Source organism: Lactuca saligna, chromosome 3 (assembly GCF_052625555.1).
Source record: "Lactuca saligna cultivar CGN05327 chromosome 3, ASM5262555v1, whole genome shotgun sequence".
NCBI classification, from domain to species: Eukaryota; Viridiplantae; Streptophyta; class Magnoliopsida; order Asterales; family Asteraceae; genus Lactuca; species Lactuca saligna.
The window spans coordinates 61,924,408-61,941,845 of NC_136419.1; the positions used below are offsets into that span (position 1 = coordinate 61,924,408).

The following is a 17,438-nucleotide window of genomic DNA, read 5'->3' on the forward strand; positions in this document are numbered from 1 at the left end:
AGAATTTCAAGATATACAGTAGAACTTTGAAGCTCAAAGTAGAGAAATATTTAAGTTGCTGGATCTAGAAATTGAATGTAGAATGGAAATAGTCGGATGACCGAATGGAAGTGACGCAAGTTGGAGCAACTAGAATACTGATTTTTCCTGTTGTGAGATCAATGATGGTAATAGGATTCGATGGGTTCATGTTGTCTCAACTCTTAAGTCGTCGGTCAAAGTGGATTCGATGGGCGCCATGGATCAGAAAGCGCTTAAGCGGATCGAGGTGGGCTCTGCATATAGAGATATTGAGTAGCAGGGGATTAGATTAATTACACATACACATGAGATAAAATAGGGAAAATACAATATATAACTATCATCTAATCACTTCCTTGATACTAGGAAGAGTTACGTGATATATCATTAACGCAATTCCAGAGTTTTTAATAGGTGTTACAATCATCAAGATAAACTGTTTGATGAGATTCAATTTCTATCCTTCAACTGGGTAAACAATAGAGGCAGTAGATTCAAACTTGCAATGAAAAATCATCTTGGTGTTTTGGTCGCAGCCTTTGCAGATTGAATCGGTAACTGTTTTCCATGACGTGGTGTTGAATTGGGAGCATTGATCAATTTGATAAGGGATGTTTGCTTTTGGAAAGAAAGTTTTATTAGAATTACTTGGAAAGCAAACATAAATATAATCTTAGTTATATGGGACTTTCTATTCCAGCAAAAAAATCTGTCGTGAATTATGTGTCTAATATGTGATGATAAGGACCCTAAGAGAAAGAATTGATCATGAAATGTGATGTGCAGATGAATTCTAAAGATTTGAGTAAACGAATCAGTTGTAGAAATATATAATAAACAAACAAGAACATACTTGTATTTCACTTTTTATTTATTTAACTATCTTCATTTTTATGTCTGTACAAGTATGAACCCTTTTAGGCGTTTCAGGATATAAAAGAAATTAACAGATGAAATAAATGCAGGGAACAATAAGAACCACCAGTTTTTATTTAATTATCTTCATATTTATTTTCTTTTCCGGTTTTCCCTCATTCACACGTCCAAATAACACACCATGCCCATTTGCATTTTAGATTTTTTTAAGGGACCCTTAAGTCCCTATCTCTATTGACCCATTCACATGATTTTCACGTGATAATTATTAATATAATAATCATCAGTTACAGAACTGGTTATGATGTCAAGCGCAGTTTGAATGAAACTTCTACTAGAATTTATTAGAAAACAAAAATAAATACATCCAAATAATCAAGTTAAGTTATATTATTACATTGTTAAATCCAAGAATAACATATACTACTGCATGTTGTCTTTTTGTAATCCTAGCGCCTTGCTAAATTTTGGGTTACAACGTATTTTATTGTTCTAAAAAAAGATCAATGTCATGACAGATAGATACAATTCAAAGTGTAATACACACCTTTGTGGAAAATTTTGACATGTTAAAAGGCCTGCTTGTGGAAAAATATGACATTGTACATATTTCCTTTTCAAGCACATTAAAAAGAAAACAAGAGAAAAAGATAGCTCAAGTATAAATTAGGACATGCAAACCATTCCTTTTTTTATCGAAAGCAACATGACAAAGCAAATAATGTCTTCTTCGAACTTGTTATTTTTCTCTCTGGCTCTACTAATCATCACACTCTCCTCAATACAAAATTTTGCTTCTGCTTCTTTGGAGGAAGCCAATGCTCTTCTTAAATGGAAAGCAAGCCTTGAAATCCCAAAAAACTCCTTGCTTTCTTCATGGATTCCCCTCCCTTTGAATTCCAGTACATCAGTTCCATGCACTTCTTGGCTTGGAATCGTTTGCAATGCTGATGGGAGCATTCAGAAGTTGAGCCTCACATCATCTGGAATAAAGGGTACGCTTCATAGATTTTCATTTTCTTTGCTACACAATCTTACACATTTTAATCTTAGTATAAATAACTTCTTTGGCCCCATCCCACCAGAAATCAGACTGCTGTCCAAACTTATCCATCTTGATTTTTCAGAAAATAAGTTTTCTGGAGTAATCCCACCTGAAATAGGAAACCTAGACCAGCTAACCATCTTGTACATGTACTCAAACAATATATCTGGTCCTATTCCTTCATCAATGGGTAATTTAACCTCTTTGAATGCCATTAATTTGTACAAAAATCAACTCTCGGGTCTCATTCCTATTGAACTTGGGAATTTGAAGTCTCTCACTCATCTTGCGCTGAGCAAAAATCAACTTAGAGGTTGTATTCCTTCATCACTAGGTTATTTGACATCTTTGAATGGCCTTTATTTGTGGACAAATCAACTCTCTGGTCCCATTCCTATTGAACTTGGGAATTTCAAATCTCTAACTGATCTTGACTTAAGTGACAATCAACTTAATGACTCTATTCCTTCATCATTGGGTGATTTGACATCTTTGAATCTACTTTATTTGCACCAAAATCAACTCTCTGGTCCCATTCCTATTGAACTTGGGAAGTTGAAATCCCTCACTGATCTTGAAGTGAGCAACAATCAACTTAGTGGTTCTATTCCTTCATCATTGGGTAACTTGACATCTTTGAATATCCTTTATTTGGATAAAAATCAACTCTCTGGTCCCATTCCTATTGGAATTGGGAATTTGAAGTCCCTCACCAATCTTGATGTGAGCTACAATCAACTTAGTGGTTCTATTCCTTCATCATTAGGTGATTTGACATCTTTAAGTGTTCTTTATTTGTACCAAAATCAACTCTCTGGTCTCATTCCTATTGAACTTGGGAACTTGAAGTCTCTCATTAATCTTAAGGTTAGCAAAAATCAACTTAGTGGTTCTATTCCTTCATCATTAGGTGATTTGACATCTTTGAATCTACTTTATTTGCACCAAAATCAACTCTCTGGTCCCATTCCTATTGAACTTGGGAATTTGAAGTCTCTCACTATTCTTGAGGCTAGCGAGAATCAACTTAGTGGTTCGATTCCTTCATCATTAGGTGATTTGACATCTTTGACTATCCTTTATTTGGATGAAAATCAAATCTATGGTACCATTCCTATTGAACTTGGGAATTTGAAGTCTCTCATTTATCTTGATGTAGGTTACAACCAACTTAGTGGTTGTATTCCTTCATCATTGGGTGATTTGACATCTTTGAATGGCCTTTATTTCGCCCAAAATCAACTTTCTGGTCCCATTCCTGTTGAAATTGGGAATTTGAAGTCTCTCACTCATCTTGATGCAACCTCCAATCAACTAAGTGGTTCCATTCCTTCATCACTAGCAAACTTGAGCAACGTACAGTGGCTGAGCCTCGGTGATAATAAATTATCAGGTCTTATTCCTAATGAACTTGGGAAGTTGAAGTCTCTCACTCTTCTTTCGTTGAGCACAAATCAGCTTAGTGGTTTTATTCCTTTATCATTTGCTGATCTGATATCTTTAAATCTCCTTTATATGCATCATAATCGGCTTGCTGGTCCCATTCCTAGTGAACTTGGAAAGTTGAAGTCTCTCACTGATTTTAAGGTGAACAACAATCAACTTAGTGGTTCTATTCCTCCAGAGTTTGGAAATTTAACTCAACTTGAAAGACTTAATCTGTCTTCGAATCATTTTGTTAGTGAGATCCCAAAGGAGTTTGGGAAGATGAAAAGTATGTTGTATTTGTACTTGGCTGGCAACCAACTTTCAGGTGTTATACCTCTAGAGCTTGGATTTTGTGAACTCCTTGAAGTACTCGATCTATCCAAAAATAAATTGAATGGGTCAATTCCAAGAAGTATTGATCAATGGTCACAAATCCACTACTTGAATCTTAGTAATAACAACCTTAGTGAGAAAATTCCATCCGAGATTGGTAAATTAGTTCATCTTACGGAACTTGATTTATCTAAAAATTTTCTCACTAAAGAGATACCATCTGAAGTTCAAAGTTTGCAGAGTTTGCAAAAATTAGATCTTTCTCACAATAGACTATCTGGTTCTATTCCCAATGCTTTTATAAATTTGCCTCGCGAGATTGACATCAACCTTTCTTACAATCAGCTCTCAGGTCCAATCCCCGCCAGAGTTAACTTTGTGAATGCGTCCATAGAAGGCAATCCAAATTTGTGTGGGAATGTTACGGGAGTGAAACTTTGTCCAAGTCAGATTATGAAGAAGAAAAATGATCATAAGCTTATCCTTGTAATTGTGCTCCCTCTTATCGGGATTGTTTTACTTGGTGTATTCACGTATCGCCTCATTGCTAATCTACAAAAAAAGAAAAAGTCTCCACAAAAACCATCGGATGAAGAAATCGGTGATTATTTCTCTATTACAAGCTTTGATGGAAAAGTGGTGTATGCTGATATCTTGAAGGCAACAAATGATTTCCATGAAACATACTGCATTGGGACCGGAGGATATGGGACTGTGTACAAAGCCGAACTACAAACTAACAATGTGGTAGCTGTGAAGAAACTTCGCCCATCGTCCCAGAATGTTGATCATAATGGATTTCTTAATGAGGTACGAGCATTAACGAACATAAGGCATAGAAACATAGTGAAACTCTATGGATATTGCTCTCATTCTCGCCACTCATTTTTGATTTATGAATACCTTGAAAATGGAAGCCTTGGATTAATCTTAAGAAGCGATGTCTTAGCAAAAGAACTAGATTGGTTAAAAAGGGTAAATATAGTAAAGGGTGTAGCTAATGGTTTGGCTTATATGCATCATGACTGCTCACCTCCTATAATTCATAGAGACATTTCCATTGCCAACATCCTTCTTGATTCTGATTGTGAGGCACATATTTCTGATTTTGGCACATCCAAGCTTTTAAAACTTGATTCATCCAACTGGACTGCAATTGCAGGCACCTATGGATACATCGCGCCAGGTAACACTATCTTGTGATTGGAATTCTGCATCTTCTTAACTTTTATGATATATATAAATATGTATATATACATATATGTATATATGTTAGAATCTTGTGGGGTTGATATATATATATATATATATATATATATATATATATATATATATATATATATCTTATGTATCTTTGGATGTAGAGCTTGCTTATACGATGGTGGCAAATGAGAAATGCGATGTGTATAGCTTTGGAGTTGTTGCAGTAGAAGTGATAATGGGAAAGCATCCGGGAGATCTCATAACATCTTTACCAACATTGTCTGCTGCTGATTATCTGGTGCCGTCAAACGTGGGAGATAGTCGGATACCTCCTCCCTCATCCGAAGTAGAGAAACAAGTTAAGTTGGTTTTGAATCTCTCAAGAGCATGTTTGAACTCCAATCCACATGAAAGACCAACAATGCAACAAGTTTCAAATCGGTTAATGAAGGATCTGCTTTGAATTGACATCTCTTGCCTGATCAATATATTGTACTTTCAATGTTCTTTTTACTTTTCTTAAGTTCCCTATATGCATCTTGTCAACATGTATTCATTTGAATAGCTTTTTGTTAAGAAACTTCACATATGTTTGTCAATGGCAGATCTAGTATGTATCCCGGGATACCCCTAAAAAAATTAGTAGTGTAATTTTTTCAGGAAATTTTTTATTGTTGTGTATTATGCGATTTTTTTTTTATTGGGGATACCCCTTTACTTTGATATTGGATCCGCCACTAATGTTTGTTGTAGTATACAAATAAGTCAATGACGATTGCTATACTTCTAAAACTCACAGCTGAAAATCAAGGAAAACACCATCCATACATCCCTCAAACAGGACATACTTTTTATATTTGTTTCATTTTATATTCATTTGTTATTTGCATGTTTTAAAATGAATAACTCAACTTCATATATATATATATATATATATATATATATATATATATATATATATATATATATATATATATATATATATATATATATATATATATTTAAAATACATCTGTGAATATTATCTAGTTAATATGATTTATGGGGTATAATTTGTGATGCAGTATGTCAAGCATAAGTCTCAGATGTAATCTTATTTTCCTACAGAAATTGCATGTGCTCCTACAAATTATTGCAAAGAACAGATTCAAACTCATTAATGCATGCTAGTATAAAAAGCTTCTCCATCTGTATCTCCCTTCCATGTCTATTAGGAGCACCAAAATGAAATGACACTGGTAGTTTCTTTCATGGATACTCAATAGATCATGGAAGAAATTACAATCTGCAAACCTGAAACAAATAAAACAAGGGCTCTCTACATATATATTGATGGGAATCAAATTTTTCCAAAAAACATGATATTTAATGTTAAGCAAGTTTTCCCAAAGACACCATAAAAACATTATCTAGCTACAAAAATAATTAAATGTGGTTCGCATTTTAAAGTGTATTGTTAGCTAATATATCAATAGCATTGCCTGAAAACCATTCTTCTCTCATTATGTATTGGGTGTGTACATTTAGTTTCTGTAAATATATTTTTTTCAAGTACTCTATAATATCACCACACTACACTATGAACAAACCAATACCATACTGCTGATGTGGCATTAAATTAAAAAAAAAAATCATTCAGGCATTTCATCAAACAGTTAATATTCATTAAACTCGCATTTTTGCAACAAGTATGTATAAATGATCCTAAATGGCGCGTTGGAAGAAGATAGCTAGAAAAATGAGGAAAACCACCAATACATACACATTAATTGATATCCAATTCAACCACTTTACGACTACTACAGAAATGAAATGGATTCATACTTTTGAATAATCACCAATCTGTTTCAAGTTGATAAATTACCTGCGATTTGGAAGGACTCAAATGATTTGGAAGCGGCTTTTGATAGGATTCAAAATGAATTTGCATGATCGATAAAGGATTCAGATGATTCGGTTGCGGTTTCTGCACTTGGGAATCTGGAACTGGTTTTGTCAATGGTGTAAGCTAGCTCATGTTCAATGTCTTCAATGTCGAGGATGCTCTCCAAACAGGGGTCTTGAAGTAGAATTGTTGGGAGCCTTGTGCTATAGAGTTATAAGATCTCTTTGAATAACATGCAATTCCAAAGATTTTAATCGGTGTTATGAATCATCAAGATAAAGTTTTTGGTGACATTCAATTTCTATCCACCAACTAGGTAAATAACAGAGGCACTAGATTCAAACTTGCAATGGAAAATTGGTGCATTGATCCTGTTTCTTCCTTACTGCATCCTCAGAGGGTAGGGGTGGGGGGTTGTGCTTAAAATTCGTCTTGGTGTCTTGGTGTTGGCGTTTTCACAGCATTTGCAGATTGAATCGGTAACTGTTTTCCATGGAGTTCAATTGGTGATGTTGATGAGTAAAGTGTTGATGTTTATTCCCACCAAAGTTTCATAGCTTCCTCCCTTTCGATACAACTTTTGACTACTTTTGATTTGGTGAAATTCAACATTTCTGGTGCTGCTACAAAATGTAATAAAAAAAAAATCCTATTCTTCCATAACATTTAAACATATAAATTGGTCTCAATTATACTAAGATCATACAAGGGAACAAAAGATGAAAACTCTAACATGCATAAAAACTTTTGAATGCAGCTGGTGTAAGGCATGGCATGGGAGAAGTATACTCTTCTTTTTTCACACCAATGGAATTTGGTTTCTTCAGGGGTTTGCCTAAAAACCTCTATTTCTTGAACATAGCTGGTCAAATCGCTTTCCTCATAGACGTTGTCCTACATTTCTTTTATAGCCTACAGAGACACCCAAACTTACAAAATGATTTATAATCGCAACTTAACCAGTGTTAGGTTCATAATTTCTTTTCTATACATCCAAATTCAATAAAACATTCTATAAAATTGTTTAAATTAAAATCCACCTATTTGTGATTTCAGGTACCTCAAATCTCATTTTTTCTTCGATATACTTGCATGTATTCCTTGGGATAACATATACAGGGTATGCATTAGTACATGATGCAATAATAAAATTATTATGTACAATACGATAAATGATTATTTAATTATATTAGTCTTCCAAAGGAAAAGAAGAAGTGAGGTACCTTTTCCTAATTAGATTGGTTCGAGTATGCAAAGTCTTGGAATTCTTTTCAAGATTAGAAAAGGACATTCGTGTCAATTATCTTTTTTCAAGGAATATAAAATTAATCACTGTTGAACTCTATTGCACGCATACGGCTGCTTGCGTATTCTATTATTTGGCTACGACTCTGCCAGCTGTCGAAGAAGGATACACCTGGATTGGGAGATTAAAATCAGGCGATTATAGCTACTCAAATTTAAGAGAGATTGATCTTTGGAAACACTACACAACTTCCTTATATATTGCCATTGTTACTATGGCCACAGTTGGTAAGTACTTCATCAACATAAATAGCAATGTACTTTCATTCGTTTATTTATTATATACAAAAATCAAAAGTACAATGCCATAATGTGTGGATTTGTTTGTTTGTACTTTGTACAAGTTATGGTGAAATCCATGCAATGAATATGAGAGAAATGATATTTGTAATGATTTATGTGTCATTTGATATGGTTTTGAGAGCATACTTGATTGGTAATATGAGTATATGACAGCTTTAATAGTGAAAGGATCAAAGACAAAAAGATATAGAGATAGAATGACAGATCTTCTTAAATATATGAATAGAAATAGACTTGGGAGAGATATAAGAAATCAGATAAAAGGTCACCTTCGTTTATAATATGAAAGCAACTACACTGATTCCACTATTCTTTGTGATCTTCCAATTTCCATTCATGCAAAGGTAGACTTTCAATCTTTTTCTTATTAAGACATTATGTGCTCTGAAATCATCAGAATTATATGCTTAATGATGTTGTAAATTTGATTCTTTCCAGATATCTCAAATGCTATACATATCATACATTGAAAAAGTTTCACTTTTCAAAGGATGCTCTTTCGAATTCATAAATTAAGTTGTAACTAAAGTGCATGAAGAATTTTTTCTCCCATGGGAAGTCATTATGGAACAAGGCAATGTGGTTGAGCAACTTTATTTCATTTGTCACAGTGAACTGGTATAATTTCCTTCCCCTTTTAATTAAAATTAGTAAAACTTTTGGTTTTTTAATTAAGAATGATGAAATGAAATTATATGTGTAACAAGGATTATGGCACGTAAGTGATTTTTCTGTATATTGCATTGAATAAAATAACCTCTATATATGGAGAGATACAATCAATACATCCTTCTAATGAGGAGATAAAATAGGGAAGGATAAATATAAATCATAACTAAAATACACTACCTAAAATACAAAAGATTCAGCTAATACTCCCCCGCAGTTTGAGCAGGGAAAGCACAAACGCCCAAACTGGATCGGAACTGTTGATATAAGTAACGAGGTAAACCTTTGGTAAAGATGTCTGCATATTGCATGGAGGAGGGAATGTGTAAAACTCGAACCTAGCCAAGTCGAACCTTTTCGTGAACGAAGTGGATGTCAATTTCTACATGTTTAGAGTGCTTTTGGCTGACCTTTTCGCGAACGAAGTGGATGTCAATTTCTACATGTTTAGTGCGCTGGTGCTGAATCGGATTTTGTGACAGATAAACATCAGACACATTATCACAATATACCACACATTATCACAATATACCACTGTTGCCTTTGAAGTGGAACATGGAGCTCAAGTAAGAGGTTTCGAAGCCTGGTGGTCTCTGAGACAGCGTTAGCAACACCATGATATTCTGCCTTGGCGCTGAAACAGGAAATGGTAGGTTGACGCTTAGATGACCAAGATACAAGATTATTTCCCAAAAATACATAGTTTCCAGAGGTAGATCGTCAAGGATTAGGGCATCCATCCTAATCAGCATTAGAGTACGCAGTCAACGTGTGTGACGAAGATGCAACAAGCTGTAATCTGTAGTCAATGGCTCCTTGAAGATAACTGGAGCATGCATGAAAGGCAAACCTGTTGGATAGCATATGTAATGTCTGGACGGGTAAATGTCAAATATTGTAGAGCTCCCGCAAGCCCATCCTGAAATAGCTCGCCATCGGTGGCACTAAGTTTGGTGGACGTATCCACTGGCGTAGAACAAGGTTTGCACGAGGACATAGAAGCCCTCTGAAGGATACCACGAGTATAGGAAGCATGTGTAAAAATAAGCCCTGTTTATCTCATGATACCTAGAAAGTGATGAAGTGCACCCAAGTCTGTCATGGCAAATTCCTAAGACAATGAAGTAATAATGTTGTGTAGAAACATAGGGTCAGAAGTAGTTAAGGTAATATCATCAACATATAATAACATATATGCATGATGTCGGCCGTGCTAGAATGTAAATAGTGAGGAATCACATAAAGTGCTCCTGAAGCCACGAGAAGTGATGAATGTTGCAAATCTAGTATACCATCGAGGAGCCTATTTAAGCCCATATAAATATTTTTAGAGGCGACAAACATGAGATGGAAAACAAGCATCCACAAATCCTGGAGATTGGTGCATAAAAAATGTCTCATGATGATCCCCATGGAGAAAGGCGTTCTTGACATCCAATTGATGGATTGGCCATGCCTGGGACACGACAAGGCTAAGTACGGTCCGGATGGTAGCCGGTTTGACAACCGGACTGAATGTTTCGTGACAATCAATACCCACAGTTTGATATTTCCCATTCATAACAAGTCGAGCTTTATACCTTTCTAGAGAAACATCTGCTTTAAACTTGTGGCGAAAAAGCCACATACATCTAATAACTGGGCTATCCGTCGGTCGAGGAGCAAGTTCCTATGTGTTATTCACCTATAACGCTTTAAATTCATCTTCCATTGCTAGTAGCCAATTTAGGTCGGAACGAGCCATAGAGATAGAGGTAGGGATATGAGAGATGGAAGAGGTCATAGTGGTATGAAGGTTGAGGCGGGTGACAGGTTTAGTAACACCTGCCCAGGTGCGGGTGGTCATCGGATGAGCAGAAGTAGGTGGGTTAGGTGGGGTAAGCGATGTGGGGATCTCAGTGATATGTGGCGGGTTGGATGTGGAGGGAGCTTTAGATGATATGTTATCATTAGTGGGAAGGGAGGTAGTGGTATGGGGGTCTTTTGGCGACGAGTATATGTTAAGATGGGAGGAGGGGGTGGTACATTAGGATATGAGTGTTGGTTAGGAGTTTGTGGTGGAGTTCCTTGAGTTTTTGATGGGAAGTAGGAGAATGAGGGAATCCGAAGATCGTCTAAAAAGTCATAGGAGGACGAGGAAGGACTATGGGAAAATGGAATGGATGTGTCGTCAAACGTGATGTGGCGAGAGAGATGAACTTTTTTCGTTGCAGGATCAACGCAATGGTAGCCCCGAAAGTTTTCAGGGTAACCAAGGAAAACACATTTGATGGAGCAACTTTGAAGCTTGTGAGATTGAGTAGCAGAAGTGTTGGGATAGCACATGCACACGAAGGTGCGAAGGTGATCATAGGTGGGATGGCGGCCATAAAGAGAAAATGTTGATGTGGCGAAGTTGAGTCGCTTTGTAGGAAAGATGTTATGAAGATACACAACCGTGTGAAGGGCTTCTACCCAAAATGAGTGGGGGTAGTGAGGCATGGATAAGAAGGGTACGGATGATGTCGTCGAGACAATGAATCATACGTTCGTCACATCCATTTTATTGAGATGTTTGTTGGAAAGAAAAGCGAAAAGTAAGATCATGAGTATTGGAAAAAGATTTAAATTTGTTATTGCGAAACTCGCCACCAAGATCACACTAGAAAGTATTAATGCTGCGATTAAATTGGGTTTGAATTAGTTTGTGAAACTTTTAAAAATTGAGAAAGGTTTCATATTTGAATTTGAGAGGGTAGACCCATACGTAATGTGTGTAGTTGTCAATAAGAACCATATAATATTTATAACTTGTTTTGCTCAAAATCTGAGAAGTCCAAAGATCAGAATGGATAATATCAAATGATGCAATAGATAATGAATGTGAATCATAATATGGTAAACAAGTATGTTTAGACAATTGGCAAGTGTTGCATAAAGAAGAATCCATAGGTTTATTACAAATAATCGAAAAATTAGAAAAAGTAAATCTAAGATAGGAGCCCCCAGATGATCTAAGAGAGCATGCCATTGATTATGCGTTGTGGTAAGGAAAGCAGACGAACTAGCTGGTGGTGTGAAGGGGTAGAGATCACCTGTGCTATCATGACAAGAAAGAAGAGCTCGAGTCTTGAGGTCCTTAACAGAAAAACCATATGAGTCAAATCAATAGAAGTTTGATTATCCGTGGTGACTTTTCGAACAGAAAGTAAGTTTTTAATAATGGATGGGGTGAAAAGGATGTTTTTAATGCGTGGTGGTGTTGTGTGTGGCATGGCCCGACCCGTGAATAGGAATACTAGACCCATGGCTTGATACCATAACAAAGATTATGGCGTAAGTGATATTTCTATATATTGCATTGAATAAAATACCCTCTTATATAAGGAGAGATACAATCGAAACATCCTTCTAATGAGGAGATACAAATGGGGAAGGATACATATAAATCATAACTAAAATACACTTCCTAAATTACAAAAGATTCGGCTAATAATGTGTAGGATGAAATTGGTATATGTGAAGATGGATTTGAAGAGAATATCGATTTCAAAACCTCAAAGTTCATTTGGAGAAGTTTCTATTCTTTGTAACATTCCTCAACCTTACACAGTTCGAGTTTGTGAGCTTTGTAGACTTCTTCGCCTTGACAAACAATCTTTCTCTAACATCCTTGAGATTTATTTTCATTATGGGAGAAAAATTCTCAACAATCTTGTAGAGGTAATTCATTCATTCCAAGAATAATGTATTTGTTTTACTTTATATATATGAATTTAATTTGGCTTTTTTAAATTAATAATGTAGAGGTAATTAAACTTCCTTCCATTTTTAATCTTTATATATGTTCACTTTTATGCATCAGTTTTACTCGTGTTAATGGTTTAATTAATCTTGGTGATATATACATAATTTTGCGAACACACCTTTATTAGAAGCCATTAAGAATGGACATGATAAAGTGGCTTCCATATTAGTGAAAGAAGGTGGATCATTGAAGATAGATGATGCTGGTTGGTTTTTGTGTACAAGTGTAGCAAGAGGAGATATTGATTATATACGAAGGATTTTGTCAAATGGGGTTGACCCAAATTCAAAAGATTATGACTTTAGAACTCCACTTCATATGGCTGCATCACAAGGATCTTATATAATTGTCAATTTGTTGGTGGAAGCTGGAGCTAGTGTTCTATCAAAGGACAGGTGTGTGTGTGTGTATATATATATATATATATACACACACACACACACACACCAATATTAACTAATTCCTCAAATATTAATTAACTAATTAAATTATATATATATATATATATATATATATATATATATATATATATATATATATATATATATATATATATATATATATATATGCTAGTATTAGTTTAGTTAATTTGAATGTATATATGTAGATGGGGTAATACTCCACTTGATGAAGGGAGGATGTCTGGAAACAAGATGCAAGTTATAAAAACAGCAGCCGAACAACTGAAGTTGGAAAGATATGACACTTGTTGTATAGTAATAGAAGATGCAGGTAAAATTCTTGATGTTGATATGATTTTAGATGGACAAAAGTTGTATTTGATAAGTGAAGAATGAGTGTGTGGTTTGTGTATCATTGTGATTATGTAACACAAACATTGCAATATAAATAAATTTCATCTTAAGTTTCAACCTTTAAATACTCAAGATCTCCTGTAAATAAACAATTTTCGAAATATTAGCAATTTACCTACAATGCTAACCTGGTAACGAAAACTAAAACAACCAAATCTAAGTGGGCATGAGCCCATCTACATTGGTTAATTTTGTTTATTTGATATTATTTTGGGCTTCGGCCCAAATTATTTGGCAATATCTGGTTATTTAAATTAATGGACCCAGCTGAGTGACGACCTTCTACCAGCTCCTTACATGTTTCACACACTTATATATGAGAAAACTCATTAAGGAAGGTTTTTTTTGCCACTTGTCATCTTTTCATTCATTTGAACACATGTTATTTTCTAGATTTTTTTAATTTTCTATTTTTCCACTTGTTATTTTATTGTAATTTTCATTTTATTAAATTAAAATTCCACATTTAATGTGTAAAGTAATATATATGTAAAGTATTTATTAGAAAGAATCTATATATGTAATGTATTCAATACATTAAAGTCTCATTAATTTTAATAATTCAAATTTTTCTCATTTTTCTTATAAATTCAAAATTTCAAATTATTAAAATTATATATATATATATATATATATATATATATATATATATATATATATATATTAATTAAACCCATGTAATACATGGGTCTCACACCTAGTTAAAAAATAATAACTACTCTTACTTTCAAGTAGCTTCTTTCTTTATATATATATATATATATATATATATATATATATATATATATATATATATATATATATATATATATATATATATATATATACTAGGAACCTGATGAGGGCCGTGATAATCACGGTCCTATAGAGTCGATTCCGAAGCGAAGTTTTAACACAGTTAAGCAAAATGGTAAACCAAAATAGTACAATGTAAAAAAGATAATATCTACATAAGTGTGTAGTCATTATAAGAAGTTTAAGTTGAATGTTTATTCGTAGTTTAAAAGTACAATTTTGTAAGGAAAGAAAAAGATATAATTTAAGTACATTGCCATTTGTCCCATATAGAAATACAAAATCACAAAGCATACCCTTGCTAGAAATATTGGCAATATAGCATTGTACTTTAAAAGTATAGTCTTTTAAAGAGAAAAAAGATATAATTGAAGTACATTGGAAATACAAAATCACGAAGCATGTTGTGGTACGCACCTGCAATTGGAGTTACACGACTTTGTGTGGTGTTGGTAATGACAATGGAATTAGCATTGGCATGAACTCTAATTTGAACAATTTTTGGCGTGTAGCAACTCCAATACTTTTTAACATGCTCATAGGGGATATGGATATGAATTATATTAACCATTTTAATAATATAATAATCCTACTGTATCTTTTTCAAATGGACTACCAAAATGATATCTTTGTCAAATGGACAATCGAAGTGAGTTTTATCCATAAATTTGTTAAATGGGTATTTGATTTTATTCTTTATTTATTAAATTAATTTTCATTCATATAGGTTATTGCTTTTAAGAAGAAGTGAAATGAGAACTTAAAGCAGCTGACAGATATGGTGTACGCGAGATAATAGCACAACATGGAGTGCTTGTATCAATAGTATCAGATCGTGACGTCCGGTTCACTTCTAGGTTTTGGAAGCGGTTTCATGGTGAGCTGGGGACTTGTCTTCATTTTAGCACCGCTTTCCACCCTCAGATGGACGGGCAGAGCGAGAGAACGATTCAGACTCTCGAGGACATGCTTTGGGCATGTGTCTTGGATTTCGGTGGCAGTTGGGATATGTATCTTTCATTAGCGGAATTGTCGTATAACAATAGTTACCACGCTAGTATTGGCCGCCCTCCTTTTGAGATGCTCTACGAGAGGAAGTGTAGGACCCCAGTTTGTTGGGCCGAGGTCGGTCAGCGAGTCATCAGGAGCACCGAGGTGGTGCTCAAGACCACAGAGTTGATTCAGCAGGTTCGTAGCAAACTGCAGACTGCACAGAGTCGTCAGAAGAGTTACGCGGATAGGAGGCGTTCGGATTTGGAGTTTCAGGTGGGCGATATGGTCCTCCTGAAGGTATCACCCTGGACGGGTGTTATCAAGTTCTGGAAGCGGGGCAAGATGGGTCGAAGGTTTATTGGTCCGTTTAGGGTTTTGGCCCGGGTGGGTCGGGTTGCTTACTAATTAGATCTCCCATCAGAGCTTAGCCAGAACCACAACACTTTCCATGTTTCTTAGTTGAGAAAGTGTCTGGTGGATGAGTCAGCAGTTGTACCCTTGGAGGATATTCAGGTTGATAGCAGCCTGAATTATATCAAGAGACTAGTTGCGATCTTAGATCGGAAGACGAAGACCTTGAGGAACAAGGTGGTTTAGTTAGTGAAGTTGCAGTGGCAGCACCGAAAGGGTTCATAGTCGACATGGGAGACCGAGGATGAGATGAGAGAGCATTATCCGGAGTTATATTCAGATTCAGCAGCAGCAGACTTCGAGGACGAAGTCTAAGATAAGTGGGGGAGAGTTGTAACGCCCCATTTATGGTATGTGATTTAAATAAAGTATTTTTCATTTCTTAAGGGGTACTCGACGTGTCTGTAGCCCGAATCGTCGAGTAGAGACGAGATGTTCATGCTATTTAACTTGGCTACTCGATGAGTCCATATGCTGGGACTCGATGAGTCTGCCTGTCTGGATGAAGCCCTAATTTCAAGGGTTTGTACCCTCTTTAAATAACTTTTTCGCCCAAACCCAGCCTCCATCACCCTCAGAGTGTTCCTTATCAAACCCTAGCCTCCTTGAAGTGTGTGTGAGTGATCTTTGCCATGTGAAGGAACTATTGGTGCATTTTGGAGCAAGTAGAAGAGGGAGAAGGTTGAAGAGCTCAAGGAAGAAGAAGTAGATCCAGAATACACTCCTTTGTGGTCATCTTTTCTGGTAATAAAGTTTCCATCTTGTTTATTGAGCTAATAGATCTAGGTTGTCCCCAAATTGTTGGTACTAAGCTCAAAAAACCCCAAATCCTTTGTGATAAAGCCTTATGATCGAGTAAGACTTCAAATCTGGCCTTTCTTGAGCTCCATAAGCTCAAGGAAATCACCTTTTTGACAGCCATGGCTTTGTTTTGGCTTATTAACCCCATAATAGTAAAGTTTGAGTGTTATTGGTTCATTTCTTCTTGGTTACACGTAAAGTTAGCAACTTTACGTGTTCAGATAGTGCCAGGAGCTTAGATCTACGAGTTAGATGATTTGAAGTGGATTAGAATCGACTGTATGGAATCTGCATGCTTAGGACTCGGTGAGTTGTTTTTCAGACTCGACGAGTCGAGTCGCGAGTCCTTGTTTTTCCCCGATTTGAGAGTTTAGGGTGAATCAGTGAGTTAGGAAGGGATTCGGTGAGTTATAGTCAGATGTAGTGATGGAGGGACTCGACAAGTCTACACCCTGACTCGGCGAGTTCGATTAACTGAAAGTTGACTTTGACCAGGAAGTTGACTTTGACCAGGGAGTTGACTTTGACTAGGAGGTAAAATAGTCATTTTACCCTGAAGGCATTTATTAGTACTTGATCTAGTGATTGATTTGTCATGATAGCCGGAGAGCAGTCGGGACAGCAGTCAAAGATCATTCACGTAGGTTTTCAGCAGTTAGTTCTCTTCCAGTAAGAACGGGTCTACGACCATAATGCCGACCCATCTAGATAGTAGTAGTATGTATGCTTGATGTCTTCGTGATTCAAGCATGTGTTGCTATGTGTAGT

At 35.6% G+C, this 17,438-nt stretch overlaps 1 protein-coding gene and 1 pseudogene across 2 annotated transcripts; both read left to right on the forward strand.

Moving 5' to 3' along the window:
• The first annotated feature begins 1,557 nt into the window (after positions 1-1,557).
• On the forward strand, positions 1,558-5,588 carry LOC145036705 (uncharacterized). 2 transcript variants are annotated; one of them, XM_078985174.1, is made up of 3 exons: positions 1,558-4,513; positions 4,866-4,889; positions 5,068-5,276. In XM_078985174.1, the coding sequence occupies exons 1-3, from the start codon at positions 1,571-1,573 to the stop codon at positions 5,131-5,133; spliced, it is 3,033 nt and encodes a 1,010-aa protein (XP_078841300.1). In that variant the 5' UTR covers positions 1,558-1,570; the 3' UTR covers positions 5,134-5,276. The 2 variants fall into 2 exon arrangements, with proteins under 2 accessions (XP_078841300.1, XP_078841299.1); XM_078985173.1 differs by having other exon boundaries at positions 1,558-4,889; positions 5,068-5,588.
• Positions 5,589-7,565: 1,977 nt separating this feature from the next.
• Positions 7,566-13,652, forward strand: LOC145035607 (potassium channel SKOR-like; annotated as a pseudogene).
• The last annotated feature ends 3,786 nt before the right edge of the window (positions 13,653-17,438 follow it).